General features: G+C 36.8%; 1 protein-coding gene across 2 annotated transcripts; it reads left to right on the top strand.

The window, feature by feature from the left end:
* The first annotated feature begins 13,780 nt into the window (after window positions 1-13,780).
* On the top strand, window positions 13,781-16,786 carry LOC145042644 (Pentatricopeptide repeat (PPR) superfamily protein). 2 transcript variants are annotated; one of them, XM_078991104.1, is made up of 3 exons: window positions 13,781-15,423; window positions 16,200-16,364; window positions 16,414-16,550. In XM_078991104.1, exons 1-3 carry the CDS (start codon window positions 13,893-13,895, stop codon window positions 16,437-16,439), a joined length of 1,722 nt encoding a protein of 573 aa, XP_078847230.1. In that variant the 5' UTR covers window positions 13,781-13,892; the 3' UTR covers window positions 16,440-16,550. The 2 variants fall into 2 exon arrangements, with proteins under 2 accessions (XP_078847230.1, XP_078847229.1); XM_078991103.1 differs by having other exon boundaries at window positions 13,794-15,423; window positions 16,434-16,786.
* The last annotated feature ends 4,425 nt before the right edge of the window (window positions 16,787-21,211 follow it).

Below are 21,211 nucleotides of genomic sequence, written 5' to 3' on the forward strand. Positions count from 1 at the left end.
TACACATGTTGATCGGAACCCGCGTTTCATTACCACAGATTGGCATCATTAAGTGTCGCCATGTGTCGATGCCATGGTTTGACCTACAAAGCCACCATGTTTCATCATCATGGTTCGACATAAAGAGTCATCATCGGTTCAGTGCCATGATTCGACCTAATAAGTTGCTCGGGGTTCATCACCATCGATCAGCATCATTAAGTGTTGTCATTGGTCGATTCCATGGTTCGGCCTACAAGCCACAATGTTTCATCATCATGGTCAGCATAATGAGTCACCATCGGCCGCTGTCATGGTTCTGTTGGATAAGGTGTCTAAGTCGATAACTATATTTAGTATGTACTTGACCCGATTTAGCATGGTCCATTTGGGTTGCACTTCACCGGAATAATTTGGATCTTGAGAAGAGGATATGCATGATTTATTAATATACTATAAGTTATAATATATTAATAGGAAATCATATTATTTAATTGGTATTAATCAAGAATTAATTTGGAATTAATTTTGTGGTCAAAAGAGACTAATTAAATATATAGGGATTGATTGTGTTAATCATTCATTCTTATAATATGGGCTAATGAGCCATGATTTCTTATGTTGGGATTAACCCATGTGGCAGCCCATGGATACTCCATGGAGGTTAAAACCCATGGATAATGAGGAATGTGGAAAGTCATGCACATTAGGCTTTACATAGTGTAACCCTGATGTAACCACACTATATAAGAAGCCCTTTGGTTCAAGAAATGGGCACCCAGAGTATACACAAGAGTGTGGCCGATTTTGTGAGCTAGAGAGAGTCATCTTCTAAGTTTCCAAGTGTTAGTGGTGATTTGTGATTCCACTTGAGGCATTCACATTATTGGTGCTAAGCTCTTAAATCTCTAATGAATAAGCTATAACAAAAGGTATGTCATCTAACTTGTTTTATTACCCATGTATCAAAGTTTTGTATGCTAGTTAGGGTAATACCTTGGAAACTTCAAGTTTGCATGTATAATAGATAAAACATAGATCCAATGTATTTAGGGTTGCATGTACACCTTAGGAGTGTTAGAATGCTCAAAACCCTTCAGTGGTATTAGAGACTAGGCTTGTTTTCAATTATACTTGATGCTACTTGCTGTTTGAAGTTGAAAAAAATCAAGTTTTATGCATTTTGACTGATGAACTCACCGAGTCCTGTGATGGACTCGACGAGTCCATGTATAAAATGAGCTACTTGACGAGTTAGGTTTATGGACTCGCCGAGTTGGCTCGGCAGAGTGTAGAAAAACGATTTTTTGGCCCTAAATGGATAAGATCATTACCCAAAACTGTTTTAAATCATAAAAATATGTATTCTAAGATATGGTAATGATCATGCTCATCCATTTGAAAGGTGATTGTCAAAATTTCATGTTTTGTATTAGTTTATATGATTAGTCTAATTACATGGAATTTGTTTGATTTGAATTACCTTGTTCATATGAGTTCAATCTAGAACTTGAACATACTTGTTAGTTGACTTGTTATTCTTGATGATTTTAATGGACTCCATAACTTGTCCTCAAGTTATGGAATTCCAAAAGCTTTTCATTTAAATGGATCATTAAAAGTCACAGGTTATAGAAAAATGAAGAGTATCATTTTATAAGACCATTAAACTCATATATATGAAGTTGAAAAGTTTTGAAGAGTTTCAAAACTTGCCCTCAAGTTTTGGAATTTGTAAAGTCGCACATTAATACTTTAATTCCAAACCCAAGAGTTTTAAAAGTTTAAAAATTCTACCCTTATACTATTATAATATTATAAGTTTAATAATATATATATATATATATACACACACACACACACACACATGTTAGTAGGCCTCATTCACAAAGCCGGTCTATAAGGGGGTATAACGTTACTACCTATAAAATGGTGGTTTAATGGGTGTCTACTCTCATCCACCGCTTCCTTGACTGGTGGAGGGTTGTTATCTGAACGGGTAGGTTAGGACATTAATTCTCATTAAGTATAATGGTAATTATAAAGTAACTAAATGTTTTATAAATTCCCAATCTTAGTTACTTTAGGAAAATGTGAAATTAATGATAACCCATGAAATTACACTTTGCACCTTACCAAGTCATTAGTGGAGTGTGTGTGGTTAACCGGCACACTAACATGGACTAGTAAGGGTGGTAAAGGGTAGCTTAGTGTGTGTCATAGATCGATGGAGCGTGTGTGGTTAACTGGAACATCGATTAGGTGATAAATGACATTAAGAGTATCAAGTATATTTGCATGGTTATTCACATCTTGTTTGTGATCCTCGGTATCCCAGTCACAAACTTGAAGGGCATAATTGAGATTTAAACATGTCATTGAAGAGTTCAATGAATCTTAAAAGAATCTAGGAATTTCAAATCATCTAAAACCTAATAAATCAATTTCGTTTTTCATGGTGGAAATTGGTAGATCATCATTTACAAGCATATGAGTCGAAGTTTATCTGTTCCTTCTAGAAATAGAAGCGATATCTGGGCCCCTCGATGATTTTGTGTTGACCCATGTACCGGGCCTGGTCAGAACCTAATTGATGTGTTCAATTTAGTTCTTTGTCAAAAAAATCGGAAATCGGGAAACAAACTGCTGGACAATAAGTACGACGTTGTTCCATGTATTTGTCCGGCTGATATCATGAGAATAGAGGACTATATGATCACTTATCTAAAATGGCGCTTCATAGTTCAACAGAGTTTTCGAGAGCTACGATTATTGGTTGGTTCTTGAAGTAATATACGCAAATATAGTTATTAGACTTATCCAAGTGGGAGACTGTTGGATAAGGTGTCTAAGTCCATAACTTATTTGGTATATACTTGACCCGACCCGGCATGGTCCATTTGGGTTGCACTTCACCCGAACAATTTATATGGATAAACTTATGAGAATAGTATGTTTATGATTTATTAATATATTATAAGTTATAATATATTAATATAAAGTCATGTTATTTAATTTGTTTTAGTCTTAAATTAATTATGTATTAATTTAGTGATTAAAAGGAAGATGAATTAAATATGGGCTATTGCATTTTATATGATGTGGGGTTAAACTCATTAGGAATGGGCTAAGCATGCATGGGGGTCCATGGATGATCCATGGAGCTTTTAACCCATGGATCCTTGGAAAGGAAAAGACATGGGTTATTAGGGTTTACCCTAATCCTCCACAGTATATAAAGATGCACATATTGCAAGAAATGGCAACTAGTTGTGTGAGACTTTGTGGTGGCCGATTTCTACATAGCATATTATTTTCTCAAGGTTTTTCCAAGTTTGTGGTGATTTGTGATTCCACTTGAGGAATTCACATTATTGGTGCTAGGCTCTCAAACTCCAAACAATCAACCATCATCAAAAGGTATGTATTTCTACTAGTAGTTTTATGATTCATAATCCTTATACTATGCTAGTTAGGAAGAAACCTTGGAAATTATTATTTGCATGTATTTTAGAAGAAAACATAGATCCAAGGTTTATAGGGTTGCATGCACACCATAGGAGTGTTAGAATGCTCAAAACCCAATAGTGGTATTAGAGTCTAGGCTTGTTTTCTTGAATACTTGATGTAAATTGCTGAAAAATGTCGAAAAACTGCATTCTGCACAGAAGACTCGCCAAGTCCATTCATGGTACTCGCCGAGTCCATGTGGATATTCAACCAACTCGCCGAGTCAGTTCATGCACTCGACGAGTTGGCAGACCTGAGTGCAGATTTTCGAGTTTTGGTGTTGGAATTGGTCTAGAATATTACCTTAAAGTTTTTTGATCATAAAACCTGTTTTTGGTGTGGTAATGATGATGGTGGACCAATTTCAAAGTTATAATCAAAGTTTCAAGTTTATATATACTTATATGATCCTTGAAAGTTGTTGATTATGAATGTTCATGAACTTATGAGTTTTGTTAGATCATAGGAATTATTTGAAAATTGTTTGTTAGTTAATTCTTGATCTTAATGTGTTCTAATGGAATTCATAATTTGTCCTCAAGTTATGGAATTCCAAAAGTTTTTCCTTTTGAATGTTTTTTTTTAAAAAGTCATAAGTTACACTTTTGAAGAGTTTTTCTAATAAATGCTTTTATGGACTTCATAACTTGTCCTCAAGTTGAGGATTTCCAAGAGACTCTTCATTAAAAGTTTTAAACACTTAATTAAAACTCATAAGTTATGAATATCCAAAATTATATGAATTATTCAAAACTTGCCCTCAAGTTTTGGAATTTGTAAAGTCTCACACAAACTTTAATTCCAAACCCTTAGAGTTTTAAAAGTTAAAATTCAACACTTATACTATTTATAACATTAATGGTTAATTATTATATATATATATATATATATATATATATATATATATATATATATATATATGTATAAGAACAAGTCGTTTTACCGTTAGTAGGCCTTATTCACGAAGCCGGTCTATAACGTGGGTATAAGGTTGTTGCCTATAAAATGGCAACTTAATGGGTGTCCACTCTCATCCACCGTTTGCTTGATCGGTGGAGGGTCGTTAGCCGAACGGGTAGGACAATGGCTTTAAATTCTCATTAAAAGTATAATGATTACTATAAAGTAACTAAATATATATATATATATATATATATATATATATATATATATATATATATATATATATATATATATTTAATTCCCAATCTTAGTTACTTCAGGAAAAATGTGAATTTGGTGCTAGCCCATGAAATTCACACTTTGTACCTTACCAAGTCATTGGTGGAGTGTGTGTGGTTAACCGACACACTAACTTGGACTAGTAAGGATCACGAAGGGTGACTTAATGTTTGTCATAGATCAATAGAGCGTGTGTGGTTAACCGGCACATTGATTAGGTGATAATATTAATGGTACCAAGTGAATTAGTATGGTTATTCACACCTTGTTTTGTGATCCTCGGCATCCCAGTCACAAAATTTGAGAGGGCACACTCGAGATTGAAACATGCCATTGAAAGTTCAATGAATCTCAAAAGATCTAGGAATTTCAAATCCAATTAAAACCTAATAAATTATTTCGTTTTTCATGGTGGAAATTGGTGAATCGTCATTCGCCTACCTTCACATATTTTATAGCTTGGATTACGACATCCCTCTTCCAAATTATAAAATATTGTGTTGGGTCCTAGCCTTAATATTTCATATTGGGTGTTATATTAAGGACTTTGAATCAACTAACCTGATTATCTCCCATTATAGACGTCTAGTTCAGACAAATATGATCTTTCCAAATCTCTTGGAACAAGCTTTCCTCTTGAAGATGATGTTCCTCAACATCATACTTCTCTTCCTCCACCTCCTCTATTTATTCTCCCAAACCCACAAGTTTAAGGTCACTCAAGCCCTGTTGGCAAGCAAGATCTATATGTGATCACATCTTGGTGATGAAGTCGCGTATTGACAAGCCGGGAGAGTTGGGTGTCGAAGTCTTGTGAAAGTTGGATGTTCAATCACTTTCTTAGTGATATAGTGAGTCCCTTTGGGACTACTATGAGACAGACTATGACATGACCCTTAATGATCTTATCTATTTGCTTTGTGCTGCGGAATCAACAATGATTTAAAACACTAGTAAAGCAAATTTTATTAGAAGATCAAATTCCCAAACCTTAAATGGACATTGGCAATGGTAGCATTGGATATCTAGAAAAGAATTTCTCTTCCCAATGGAAAGGGATCGGCCATAGTCAACTTGGTTGACCAAATGGTAAAGAGAAAGGCTAAGTCTGAGATAGTCTCATGTGCCATTACCAAAGGGTCTATATGTTTTATTGCCAAAGGGAGGGACACTGATTGCGAAGCTGCCATATTTACCTGAAAGATCATAAGATTGATCAAGTCAAAAAGTTTGACTCTACTTCAGTTAAAGTCCACTGTCTAACTCTATTAAGTTCCTATTTGGAGATTCTTATTGCATAATGTGAATGGGTCACATATTGATGTAGTTAAGAATCAAAGAAAAGATAGGAAGCTTAAAGGAAGTATATGCTGATACTAATTGCGAAGATGGGTTTCGATCGCATGGTTCGGTGATCAGAATTTTGAGCTGTTGCTTGAGAGTTATGTTATATTACTTAGGAATAGATAACAACAAGGTTTTCATATGGATTGTAAGGATAAGTTTTTCCGCAAAGTTTTAAAATAGGAAAAAAAAAGGGGTTTTAATTTCATCTATTTTAAAAATATCCTTACAATGACATTTGTGAAAAATTGTTGCTTATATTTTTCTAGTAATAGCAATATTGGAAAGTGGATTTGATTCTTTCATTTGTAGTAGTGTCTGAATTTACCAAATGAGGAAAGGTTCTCATCACCCAAGTTTCAACTGGACCGAAACTTGGAATCATACAACCTGTATTGTATGATGAATGAGAATTTTCATCTTTGGAAAATTATGACTAATTCCTTATGTGAACAAGGATAGGACTAAAGGGATCGAGTACACATGCTTGTGCACTGGTCAAGTCCACCACAAAGATTGATAAGAGTATTCGTCATGATTTTCTAAAGCTTAGTAAATATGGTTATACTTACAAGTTTAAGTATAATTCTGAAGTATTGAAAAGTTTTCAATGTGTGACAGAATGAATGGGAAAGAATCAAATTAGGCAAAAAGATAAAAGTTTCTCAATTCTGAAAAGATAGGAGAGTACTTTAGTATCGTGTTTTATGATCATCTTAATGATTAAGATACCATATCACAAATTCATACTCTAAGGACATCTTAGTGCATTGTTATGACTAAGAAGAGGGGTCTTGAATTGTTGGAATGGTTAAAATCAAGAAGATGAATCATACTTCGTTCCAAAACAACTCTTAGAGTCATACTCCAAGACTGTAACATTGAGTGACATAAAGTAAGGTTTAAAACACTTATCAAATGTAGTGTAAAATGTTTTCTACTCCTGTACATGTGAAATTGGTGAGTGTGATGTCTTGGACAAGACAAAGACCAACTAAGACCAATTGTGTGAAGTGTTTATCTTGATAAGAATCTGCACTATTCCTTGAATATTTGTTTTGTCAAGGAATGGTCCTTGACTAGGGAAACTTATATGTCAAGAGGACAGTGGGAGTCTTAAAGATCCTAAAAGGATTTCAAGATTTAATCAAGAGTAAAACCTAGAGTTTATCACTAGCACGCGACTTAAGGTTTGCAACCTATCGTGTTGACATAATTCTTATTTCTGTGCCTACTTCAAATAAGTTGAATATGCATGTGAGTCATCAGAGTTCAACTTGGAAGCAATGGTGGGCTTTTGTGCTACCAAGTGGAAAGAAATTAAGATTGAACAAGTTCAATCCATATGAGTTTGAATTTGTCACTAACCTTGTCTTGTGATTATGGCTTTGACAAATTAACATGGATAGGAACTCATACACCATAAAATCTAAGTGTCATAAGGTTTCTCTCCGATTCATGAGAATGATGGTGAGGAAACGCTTTCACTAAGTAGATTTTAAGTAGATAGCAATTGTGTTATTTGCATTTTCAAAAGTTGTTAGTGGAGCGTGTGTGGTTAACCGGTACACTATGATTACGACATCCCTTTTCATAGTTCTTGAAATTGCTTAGACACACAGGTGAGCTATCTACAGAAAGGTGTATGAATCTAAATTTTAGAAGTCCAACCGATTTCTGAATACATGTCAAAGCTAGTGGGAGCATAAGTGTTATGCTAATAATCATCATGTTAGTGGGAGCATGATAATTATGATTAGTATTGCAAGCTAGCAATGTTAAATATAGAAAAACAAAAGTTTCAATTCGTGAAGTTGTAGGGGTTGAAAAAGTCGTTTTGCTATAATTAAGGGAGAGAAAATTATACTTCATTTCAATTCTAGAAGCTTAGATTGAGATTTTAATCATCTTTAGTCAAGGACATATATATGAATTTTATGTCTGAATGGTTCAACTTAAGGAAATTCTATATATATTGCGTTCTCAAAATTCAATTATGACTACGGCATCCCTCTTCATAGTTAAATTTTGAAAACATGGCAAATAAAAAATATTGTAGCAAAAGACTGGTCTAGTATCATGTCTTTATGTGAGGCATCATGAATTGTGTCCCATATGCTTCGGATATAGGATCGATTTCATGTGCTATAATATTCATCCTTTCTAAATTTTCCAAATGCTCAGGGCATTTAGAAGGGAAAAGTCTAGAACTGGATATGACTAAAGTGATTAAGCAATTGTCAAGGACAATCTGAGGTTTGCCAAAGATGGTTGCTTAGGGACATTTGGAAGTATAGTGTTAATTTTAGCAGGACCATATTGACATTTTCTGAAAAGAGGTAACTCTTGTTCAGAAGTGATAGTCAAAATGGAACTATGGAAATGTTTCCATAGGTGGAAGTTATTCAATCTATGTAACATTAGAAAAACTTAATGCAAGAAGGATGTTCAAAGCAATGTACCTTGAATATGAGACTTCGTTTCCATAGAGTTGATCTCCTTTGGAATCCTCTGTAATGACTGATGACAAGGTTTTGGTGACCTTGCGCATAATCATTATGAGAGGATCAATGCATATAAGTTTAAAGTCTAACAGATTTTTGGTAAATGGTAAAAATTAGAAATTATTACATTTACAATAAGGATTTGAGATTGTGAAATGAGCATCATTGGAATCATGTTCAATTGATCTACTTCACAAAGTAAAGATCATAGACAAACATAGTGTGCATACTTGAAGTATGGCATAACTATTGTTTAGAAAACAAAGTGTGCATGCTAGGAGCATGGGACAACTGGTGTTTTATTCAAGTATTAAGTTGATTATTTGAAACATTATACAATGAATAATGTGTAATCAATATGGTGATAAATAAAAGGTGGTTTTATTTATATTCAAAAGGGTTCTAAAACCATATTGGATTTGATTGTTATTGTGTTTCACTTTGCATGTTTTGACTTCCAGAATAGCTAGGTTATTCTTTCCGAATGACTAAGTTATTTAAACACTCCACAGTCGTTCATATGTTGGAAGTAGGTATGAATTAAGACTGTCATGAATCGAGGTTGTAGATGGATAAATGTGTTTAGACATAGCAATGGTTGCTACAACATTCATGAGTGCTCATAAGTTGTGAGTATTGGATTAAACCCATGCTCACTTGTATCACTTCATGGAATTTATCTTGAGTGATCGTGAGACGGTAATATCATATAAGTCTTCAAACCTAGAGATATGAGTTGTTACCTATGAGTTGGTTGTGCATTGATTGCACGTAAACGCATCAGTAACTTGATGTTATAAAACGTGTCTTTGTGTACAATTCAACAAGTAGTAGAACAAGCATATGAGTCGAATTTTATCTGTTCCTTCTAGAAATAGAAGTGATATCTGGGCCCCTCGATGATTTTGTGTTGACCCATGTACCGGGCCCGGTCAGAACCTAATTGATGTGTTCAATTTAGTTCTTTGTCAAAAAAATCGGAAATTGGGAAACAAACTGCTAGATAATAAGTACGACATTGTTCCATGTATTTGTCCGGCTGATATCATGAGAACAGAGGACTATATGATCACTTATCTAAAATGGCGCTTCATAGTTCAACAGAGTTTTCGAGAGCTACGATTGTTGGTTGGTTCCTGAAGTAATATACGCAAATACAGTTATTAGACTTATCCAAGTAGGAGACTGTTGGATAAGGTGTCTAAGTCCATAACTTATTTGGTATATACTTGACCCGACCCGGCATGGTCCATTTGGGTTGCACTTCACCCGTACAATATATATGGATAAACTTATGAGAATAGTATGTTTATGATTTATTAATATATTATAAGTTATAATATATTAATATAAAGTCATGTTATTTAATTTTTTTTAGTCTTAAATTAATTATGTATTAATTTAGTGATTAAAAGGAAGATTAATTAAATATGGGCTATTGCATTTTATATAATGTGGGTTTAAACTCATTAGGAATGGGCTAAGCATGCATGGGGGTCCATGGAGCTTTTAACCCATGGATCCTTGGAAAGGAAAAGACATGGGCTATTAGGGTTTACCCTAATCCTCCACAGTATATAAAGATGCACATATTGCAAGAAATGGCAACTAGTTGTGTGAGACTTTGTGGTGGCCAATTTCTACATAGCATATTATTCTCTCAAGGTTTTTCCAAGTTTGTGGTGATTTATGATTCCACTTGAGGCATTCACATTATTAGTGCTAGGCTCTCAAACTCCAAACAATCAACCATCATCAAAAGGTATGTATTTCTACTAGTAGTTTTATGATTCATAATCCTTATACTATGCTAGTTAGGAAGAAACCTTGGAAATTATTATTTGCATGTATTTTAGAAGAAAACATAGATCCAAGGTTTATAGGGTTGCATGCACACCATAAGAGTGTTAGAATGCTCAAAACCCAACAATGGAATGTGGAGTTTTTTCATAATTGACACCTACTAGGACACCACAGCTTAATGGTGTGGATGAGAGGCGCAATCGAACCTTTTTGGACATGGTTCGTTCCATGATGAGTTGAGCTTTGTTACCTATCTCATTTTAGGGGTATGCCTTAGAGACTTCCGCTCATATCTTTAATCTAGTCCCTACCAAGAAGGTTACCAATAAACCTAATGAGATGTGGACAGGGAAGGTTCCCTCATTGGCACACATCAAGGTTTGGGGTTGCGAGGCTTTCGTGAGACGTGAGACTCACGACAAGCTCGAACCTCGAAGTGAGCAGTGTATTTTTATCGGCTACCCATAAAAATCCTTTGGTTATCTCTTCTACAAACCGAGTGACAATGTTTTCTTCGTTACAAGGAGAGGAGTCTTTTGTGAGAGAGAATTCATAAGCCAAGGAAACAGTGGGAGGAAAATTGAACTTGAAGAGCTTCAAGAGTCAAGCGGTGAAAGAACCTCAAACACTAGCAATCAACCTGAGGAGGAAAATCATGTTGAGCCGATTAACGAGTCTGTACCTCTGAAGCATTCCACAAGAGTTAGAAGCTCACCTGAGTTTTATGGTTTCCATATTACTACAGAAGGTGATACATTTATCAGTGATAACACACTAGTAAATTTGGATGAACCTAACACTTACAAGGAACCCATGACAGGCCCCGAGTCTGTAAAGTGGAAAGAGGCTATAAACAGCGAGATTCAGTCCATGTATGGCAATCAAGTTTGGAACTTGGTTGACAATGTACCGGGTTGTAATACAGTTGGGTGCAAATGGATCTTTAAGAATAAGACCGAAATGGATGGGAAAGTACACACTTATAAAGCGCGACTGGTTGCAAAGGGCTTTACTCAAACTCCTAGAGTTGACTATGACAAGACCTTCTCACTAGTAGTGAAAATTAAGTCTATTAGGGTTATGCTAGCCATAATTGTATTTCATGATTATGAAATATGGCAAATAGATGTCAAAACTGCTTTCCTTAATGGGAAGTTGGCTGAGGATGTTTACATGAGTCAGTCAGAGGGTTTTGTCGATGCTAAGTACCCTAATAGAGTGTGTAAGCTTGAGAAATCCATTTATGGATTGGAACAAGAATCTCCTAGATGGAATCTTTGTTTCGACGAGAAAGTCAAAGAGTTTGACTTTTCAAGAAGCGAGGATGAGTCCTATGTATATGTCAGAGCTAGTGGGAGTATAGTTAGCTTTTTAGTACTGTATGTGGATGACATCCAGCTCATAGGAAATAACATCCCAATCTTGCAGGAGGTGAAATCCTAACTTGGGAAGTGTTTTGCTATGAGGGACCTTGGAGAAGCTTCCTATATCCTAGGGATAAGGATATTGAGAGACATGAGTAAGAGACTAACTGGACTTAGTCAAAGTATCTACTTGGATAAGGTGTTGAAGAGGTTCAACATGGAGAATTCCAAGAAAGGTGACTTACCGATCCAACACAATTCCAGACTGAGTAGGACTCAGAGTCCGAGTACAAAGGCTTAGATAGCTGGGATGATTCGATAAACATATGCTTCCGCTGTTGGCTCGATCGTGTATGTTATGACTTGTACTTTTCCTGATGTGGCCTTTGCTTTGACAATGATCATCAGATATCAGGGAAACCCTGGTAAGGCTCACTGGATTGCGGTAAAGAATAGTCTCAAGTACCTATGAAGGACTAATGACTGGGTTCTTATCCTCGGTGACTGGGTTCTTGTCCTCGGTGGGGTGATGACTTGAGAGTGATAGGGTAGGTATAGTGACGCCAGTTTTCAGACTGACAAAGATAATTTCCGCTCTCAGTCGGGCTGGATATTTACCCTGAATGGAGGAGCAATTACTTAAAAATGTTCCAAGTAGGATACTATAGCTGATTCAACGTGCGAATCAGAGTACATAATAGCAAGTGAAGCGGCAAAGGAGGCGATATGGCTAAAGAACTTCATTGGAGACCTTGGAGTTGTACCAGCTATAAAGGAGCATATGGATATTTTCTATGATAGCGACAGTGCGGTTGCCCTAGCCAATGAACCGAGGGATCATGGAAGATTCAGACATATTGACAGAAAATATCACTTCATAAGACACAAGATAGAAGAAGGACTCCTCATAGCAAAGAGGGCATCATCATAAGAGAACCCAACAGATCCCCTCACGAAGGGACTGAATAGGTTAAGCATTTGCAGCATGCGAGGAGCATCAAGCTGAAAGACGATATTAGTTTTAATGATTAGATAGTTATTTCTGAAATTTGTAATAGATAAAATGTAATTGACATTTGATGATTAAATAAAAGTTGTTGTTTATATATGAGTAAAGTTATTATCTTGTGTCAATTATTTACTATTGTTTCAATTTTGCATGTTTTGACTTCCAGAATAATAAGATTATTCAAACTATCCATAGTCGATCATACTTTGGAAGTAGGTATTGAATTAAGACTGTCATTAATTTGGCTTGTAGGTTATCTGAAATGGTTAGACATTGCTATGACTTTCATGAGTGCTCATAATTTCTGAGTATGGGATTAAACCCACGCTCACTTGTATCATTTTATGGAATTTATCTCGAGTGATCGTGAGACGATAATATCGTATAAGTCTTGAAACCAAGAGATATGAGTTGTTGACTATGAGTTGGTTGTGCATTGACGATAGCACGAAACACATCCGTAACTTGATGTTATAAAACGTACTGTTGTGTATGATTTGGCGAATAGTTAGTACAAACATATGAGTCGAAGTTTATCTGTTCCATTTAGTCCTCGGAGGATTAAAAAGCGATGTCTTGGGCCCTTCGATGATTTTTTTGACTTATGTGTCGGCCCAGTGAGAACTAAATTGATGTGTTCGATTAAGTTCTATGTCAAAGAAATCGAAAATCAGGAAACAAACTGCTGGATAATAAGTATGACTTTGTTCCATGTATTTGTCCGGCTGATATCTTGAGAACAGAGGATTATATGATCACTTGTGTAAATGGCACATTCTATTTCAACAAAGTTTTAAGAGCTATGATTGCTGGTCGTTCCTGAAGTCGTACCTGCAATTATAGTTATTAGATTTATCCAAATGGAAGACTGTTGGATAAAGTGTCTGAGTCTATAACTATATTTGGTATGTAGTTATATGGACCAAGGACCAACAATGCAATTTTTACAAACCACAGGGATGTAACTTATCAAAATTTAAACTTAGGAACTAAAACTGAAAACTCGACCAAGGGACCATTTCTGTATTTTACACAAGAAAAAAAATATAAAAATTCTTTATTTTTTCAAAAACATGTATGCTTTAGCTTGTTTAACGGCTGCAAGTGCTTTCCAAAGTCCAATCTTCATCTGCCAATTCTAACTGAGAACTGCCAACATCAAATACTTAATCACCTGTAAGATGATACTGAAAACCGATGATTTATTGCAAACAGTCAGCAGATCTTATATGCAGTCTCAAAAATCAATGCAAATCGATCAAAGAAATCCACCAAATCCATTCCCAAATAATCACCAGAGGACTTCTTTCTCTCCACCCTTCATCCGCCTCCTACCTACACGCCACCATCCTCCATACCTTCAACTCCGTCATCTCTTCCCCTCCACAGCCGCCGCATCGTCATCATCCCATTTCAATCCACTACCCCCTTTCTATATTCAACCTCATCAGCAACCCTTCGATTTTTTGTTGGAACACCATCATTCGTTCCCACACTCTCCTCTCTTTACCTGAAAATGCGGTTTTCTTCTTTATCAGAATGCGGCGGCGATGTGTTCGTCCGGACGCTCACACCTTTCCTTTCGTTCTAAAAGCTTGCGCACAACTCCGTGAGCTTTCCCTTGCAAAAACCATCCAGTCTCAGTCGTTAAAGTTCGGGTTCACGACCGACGTATTCGTCTGCAACAATCTTATTCACGTATATTGTCACTGTGGTCTTATCGATGATGCATACAAGGTGCTCGACGAAAGTGCTCACAGAGATGTTGTATCCTACAATGTAATCCTTGATGGGTTAGTGAAGGCTGGTGAAACCGAACGTGCTCGTCAAGTGTTTGAAGAAATGCCAACTAGGGATTCAGCAACATGGGGCACAATGCTGTCTGGTTATACACAAACGAAACACTACAACGAGTGCTTAGATCTATACGATCAAATGCTTGTTCTAGGGATCCATCCCGACAACACATCATTGGTTTCTGTTCTCTCCTCCTGTTCACGATTAGGGAAATTAGAAAAAGGTAAAGAAGTTCATGATCATATCAAACGTAGTAAGATTCAAATAGATTCGTTCTTGTGTACAGCATTAGTGGATTTCTACTCCAAATGTGGTTGCATAGAGATAGCCATGGAGATATTTGAAGCAACATCTGACAAGAACCTGTTCACCTGGAATGCAATGCTTGTTGGGTTAGCTATAAACAGTCATGGCAAAATGTTACTGAACTTTTTCTCGAAAATGGTGAAGAACAGAGTCAAACCAGATGGGGTGACGTTTCTTGGTGTTCTGTTGGGGTGTAGTCATGCTGGTCTAATCGATGAAGCAAGAACACTGTTTGCAGAAATGGAGGTTGTCTATGGAGTTCCTAAAGAGCTCAAACATTATGGATCCATGGCGGATTTACTTGGAAGAGGTGGTTTGATAAAAGAAGCGATGGAGATGATAGAGAGTATGCCAATGTCGGGTGATGTTTTTGTTTGGGGGAGTTTGCTTGGAGGGTGTAAACTCCATGGAAATGTTGAAGTTGCAGAGAAAGCTGCTGAGTGTATTATGGAGATTAGTCCTGAAGATGGTGGAGTTTATTCAACAATGGCTGATATTTATGCAAATGCAAAACGTTGGGATGATTTAACGAAGATAAGGAGGTTGAGGGATTCAAGGAGAGTGAAGAAGAATGCTGGGTGTAGTTTGATCGAGTTGGATGGTGTTAGTCATGAGTTTGTGTCAGGTGATGATTTGCATCCAAGAACTCATGACATTTATTTGGCTTTAAATGCTATTTCTCAACACCAATTCGAGGTCCAAATTTAGGGTTAAAGAATGAAGATATCACATAAATTATGATATTAATTTGGCATGTGCAAAACGGGAACCTATGGTTGAGCATTTATTTCTATTTTCAGCCAAACGGGAATTATAAAGATTTTACTAAAACAAAACATAGCTTCATATTTACTGTTGAAGAAAATGGGAATCTTATTCTCTCAGGTTGCTTCTATATTAAACTTTATGTTTGTTAAGATTCGAAAATACTACATTAAATTTATTCTTTCAAGTCAACTTTGTGAATTGTTGGGTGAAATGAAATAATACAGAAGTAGAATTAGCAAGAGGATAAAATTTTATATTGTTTTATAATCCGAAATATCTCTAATTGTATCATAATATTTATTAAATTTCAAATTTTATTGTTCACACTAAGACAAAGACGGGATATTAAAACAAACAAAGACTTATATTAATACAAACAAACAAACAAAAAAGAAAATCTCCAAATGGTCCAACATATTTTCATGTAACCCTGAACTTCTTAGCTTGTTGATAAACCACAAAAGGAGAGGAATAAGAATCAATAGATAGCCCACAACCACAAGAAAAAGGAAACCAATTGAACCCTCAAGATGACTTCTAATTTCCAAAAATATCCATTTTTTTTTTCTTTCTAAAAAAATATATATTTTGGAATAGAATCGAACTCATGCTTATATATGCATTTACTTGTAGGTGCAGAGTGCACACGACCAATGGGAATGGAGAAAAGAAAGCTAAAAATTCTTTGTTGGTTACTCATGATTCTTTGTTTAGCCCAAATTCCATCAAGATTGGCTCTTGAAAACATAAGGATTGCACATTCAAAAAATCTAAGGAGTATAGTCCAAGAATCTCAAGGTAATACTCGTTTGTTTTAAGCATATTGATAAGATATTATCGTGTAAAGATCATATGATTTCTATACAGGTTTAGGGATAATGACTTTGAATGGCAATAGAGAACTCCAAGAACAAGATGCCGTGATGTTAGCAAAGGGACAAAAAGGAGGAAGGGGAAGCGGAGGTGGAACCATTGATCGTGTCCCTCATAAAAGCGAGTCATGGAATGAAGCCGCTCATCAATTGGGAATATTTGTTGTGGTTATTACTTTTTGTATTCTTCAATTTCTAGTATCATAAATATTTTCATTATAAAGAATATTATAATCTATGATGTTTTGGGGGGTTTTGTATGTTGAATGAAGCCCCTCTGGGAATATTTGTTGTGGGTGTTAGTTTTTGTATTATTCAATTTATAGTATCATGATTAGTTTTATAATATATGATGTTTTGGGGGTTTGTTTGTTCAAGAACATTAGTTGTATTAGACTATGGCTGATTGTTCTTTTCTTTAAAGAGAACTATAGTTATTTTGTAATTTTGTCTAGCTTCTTGCTAGTGATTTTTTTTTTTTTTTTAATCTATTTCATTCGTTCCAAAAAAAAGACCCCAAAATCTCATTAGAATGAAATAAATCAGAGATAGATGTCAACAATCATATCTATTTCATTCGTTCCAAAAAAAAGATCCCAAAATCTCATTATAATGAGATAAATCATAGATAGATGCCAACAATCATATCTCAATGAGATGGTGGTAGAGCAACCACTTAGCAAGTTCATATCTTTAACTGTTAAAATTATAAGATCATTTTATACAAACTAACATTTTGTCGATTATGCTTGTCTTTAGGTATCTTTTGTTTTTGTTGTATTTCTTTTGTATGATGGTCAAATTCTTTTAATCCTTGAGGGTCAAAGTGTATCTTGTTCATGTTTACATGTGGGTATTCGTGTAACACCCCAAAATTCAGAACAAAAAATTTTATTTTTAAATAAGTAATTATAAAAACCAATAGTTTGAAACATCAATAGTGTCAACTCATTCGTAATAAAAAAAACCAGTATTTCAAATACCCAAAACACATAGAAAATATTATCAGAGTACAACTCCTAAAGATCTCATATGCGAAAATCATAGTGTCATGTGTTGCGATCATGCCGACTCATTTCCATTTGAAGAAGTAGTACCTAAAACCATAACTGAAAACCGTAAGCACGAAACTTAGTGAGTTCCCCCATTATACCACATACCATACAATAATCATACCGTCTAACATGTCTGGGCACTGGACTACCCCTTCAGTCTCTTTCAACCGGTAACTACCTAGCATATAAGGATGTTGGCTTACCCCTTCGGTCTCTTGCAACCGGTAACTTGGCTAGCATATCAGGGTGCTAGCTTATCCCTTCGGTCTCTTGCAACCAGTAACTTGCCTAGCATATCAGGGTGCTAGCTTACCCCTTCGGTCTCTTGCAACCGGTAACTTGCCTAGCATATCAGGGCACTGGTCTACCCCTACGGTCTCTTGTAATCGGTAACTTGACTAGCATATCAAGGTGTTGGCCTGCCCCTTCGGTCCTTTCAACCGGTACCTCGCTTAGCATATCAGGGTGTTGGCATACCACTTCGGTCCTTTCGACTGGTACCAGGGACTATTTCACCCACTACTTCTACCATATAACATCCTAGCTCATAAACACATAAGTCATATACTGCCTAGCTTATTAGGGTGTTGGCATACCCTTTTGGTCCTTTCGACTGGTACTGGGGCCTATCCTACCCCTCCTACCACTATTACATAATATCCTAGCATACTGGCATATAAAGCATAATAGATAGTGACATGCCAGATAATTATCACAAAGACAATCATATCTACTATAACTCTTACTAATGGGCTGACATTGGTGCCGTCGACCCACTTCTACTGGAAGGTAACTCACCTCACACTGCTGAAGTCCACCGCAAGAAATCCTTAGCTACTGTCCTGATAACTCCTCGAGCTATCAATACCAAAATATCACCCAATTAGCAATTGGGTCCCAAACCATGATCCATAATCCATACTTGGGGTGATATGACCGTTTCACCCCTCGTCCAACAAGATTCACAACCAAGGCCCAAAACTATAAAATCCATAAAACTCATCAATGGCCCAATTTTCCAAATTGGGCCCAAACCCTTACATGGGCCTTTCTTTAAAGCCCATTTACTTTTCTGAACCAATGATTTTCCAATGGCCCAAAGGTCCAAGCCCATTGAGCCCAATCAAGGCCTAACTACATTGGGCCCACTAAGGCCCAATTCATTATCCAAGGCCTATTAGGGCAAGCCCAGCAATGCAAGCCCAACCAGAAGTCCATTACTCTAAAATCCTTAGTCCATTATGAGCCCAAACCAAAGGATAAGTCCAATACCAAGCTAGCCCACAATCCTTAGTCCGTTATGAGCCCAAAAATTGCACAGGTGATGCTCACGTCGTGAGGTCGTGACTTTGGCCCATAAACTTCCTCGAACATGCTCTCACGTTGTGAGGCTTCATTCCTCACGTCGTGAGTCCAGATCTGCCAAAAATGAGCATTAAGCTCCCAATCCATTAAGCCTTTACATAGGATAGTCTAGAGGGTCTTCCTTGACCCCCGAGTATCATAAAAATCAAAGCTTTACAGTCACATATGTCCAATACATGACTTAAACACCAACCTAGATCAAAATGAAGGAAAAAGGGCCAAGACTCAAACTTGGAGTCCAAAACTTGCACCAAAATCCATATCCAAGGGTTCTAACACAACAAATAACTCAATGGTCCATAAAGTTGCTAACTTTATGGACATCATGCTTGATAATTCAAGATCCCGTGCAAAGAAGGTAATTATAACCTAGATATAGCAAGATTAGAAGAGAAAGGTGGGATCTTTGAGACTTATAGAGGCTTATAAGCTCAGAAGTGACACAAGGAGGAGCTTATATCGCCAAAAGTAACCACCACAAGAGCTTCTTCTTCTTCTTCTTCTTCTTCAAGGAAATCAAAACACCAATAATACACCAATACCACCAACAATGGCTCAAGGGCTTAAGAGGGTCGAATTTAGGGTTTCTAAGAGGTCTTGGAGGTGAAGAAGCAACCCTAATCATCCCTTACATTTAAATACCCAAAAATAAGGGTTTTGGTGCATCAGGTGCATCTCACATCGTGAGCACTTCATGCTCACATTGTGAGTCTTAAGTGAGCTTGGTCAACAAGTCAACGACTACTCACCCGAACCACTCCAACTTCAAACTGCCATAACTTCTTCGTTTTAACTCCGTTTTCGACGTTCTTTATATCCACGGAAAGGTGGAGAGAAGCTCTACACATATATCAACTAATCCTCTCCTAAATACATCCCGAACAAAAATAAAAATTTCATAAAGAGCTCGAACTGACACTTTACCGATATGCCCCTTGGCTCCAAGACATGACCCAAACTCCCGGATCACCTTAACTACATTATCCATACCTAAATGGGTCTAGACCTCCCTTTTACAAAGGCCCTTAGCCTTATGATAACCTATCTTCAGGCCACGATCCCGAATTAGTAAGGCGATTCAGAACAGGGCGTTACAGCTCTCCCCCACTCAAATTAGATTTTGTCCTCGAAATCACTCCTTACTAACTCCCATATCCAAAAAAACGATCTGAGGAACGCACTCTATGATTATGCATGTAAGGAAACCTTCTCAAGACCACCAAACTCAAACCAAACTCCCATCTCGAAGAAATCAAACCTCAAACTTCCGTAATGGCCTACCTTTCCGATAGTCCACTTATGCTGAAATGTTGTCATGCCCAAGCCTCATCGAATAACTAGCCAACCATAACACTTATAACCCTGATTATCCTGATGCAACTACAAGAGCGATGCCACTAACCATAACCATCTCCTGAACAATTATAGTTGACAAAAGGCTCAGATAATCCTTCAAGTAGAAGACTCATCCCTGTAATGCTTAGACTCCGACGAGAGCTACGCAACGTGGTCGAATCATTTACTATGAGATTATTTAATCCTACAGTGAGTGACTGAGCATTACCCGAGCAATCAGTTACCTATCCTTATCTGAAATCCTAAAACACTAATACTGCCCGAAACACCAAAACTGCCCGAAATACCGAACTGTCTGAAACATTGAACTGTCCGAAACAACATGTTGCCTCCTTGCTGCTTTCCAAAATCCACCGAGACCTCCCTGGTTCCAACTCGTCCACTAGTCACCTAAAATACCGGATTCCAGCCCGGACGCTGAGCTAAAAAGACTCCCACAAGGTCGCCCCCACATGAATTTTGAACGAAATCCTCTTCTGTCAATAATTACCATTAGTTATCTTACCACTATAGCTCTAACAACTTCCTGATCCAACCAATCGAGTCCATACATTGAATCCCGATGTCAACAAATCTAAGGCTAAAAGTGATTGCTATATAACGAATGGTAGCCTTATATCACAAACGACCTTAAGCAGTCCATTGCTTCTTTGATCTCATAATTGTAGTGGCGTTCCTAGGGTCCTATCACTGTTTCAACCAGGTCTAATTAATCTGGGGAAATCCGTAGACTAATCCTTGGATTTGCCATGCCCTCACTGCTGCACCCGAACTAGTGCGTACTATTGTTTCTTCCGCGTTCAAACAACACGCTCATGCTATTTACCAACCTAGTGAATGCTACAAATACACCTACAGTCTTACAACACTCTAGCACTATCTATCAACCTTGTGAATGTTATGGCTACACCTGCAGACTTACAACACCCTAACACTATCTGCCAACCTCATGAATGCTACGGCTACACCTGGAGACTTACAACATTCTAGCACTGTC

Source organism: Lactuca saligna, chromosome 4 (genome assembly GCF_052625555.1).
Source record: "Lactuca saligna cultivar CGN05327 chromosome 4, ASM5262555v1, whole genome shotgun sequence".
NCBI classification, from domain to species: Eukaryota; Viridiplantae; Streptophyta; class Magnoliopsida; order Asterales; family Asteraceae; genus Lactuca; species Lactuca saligna.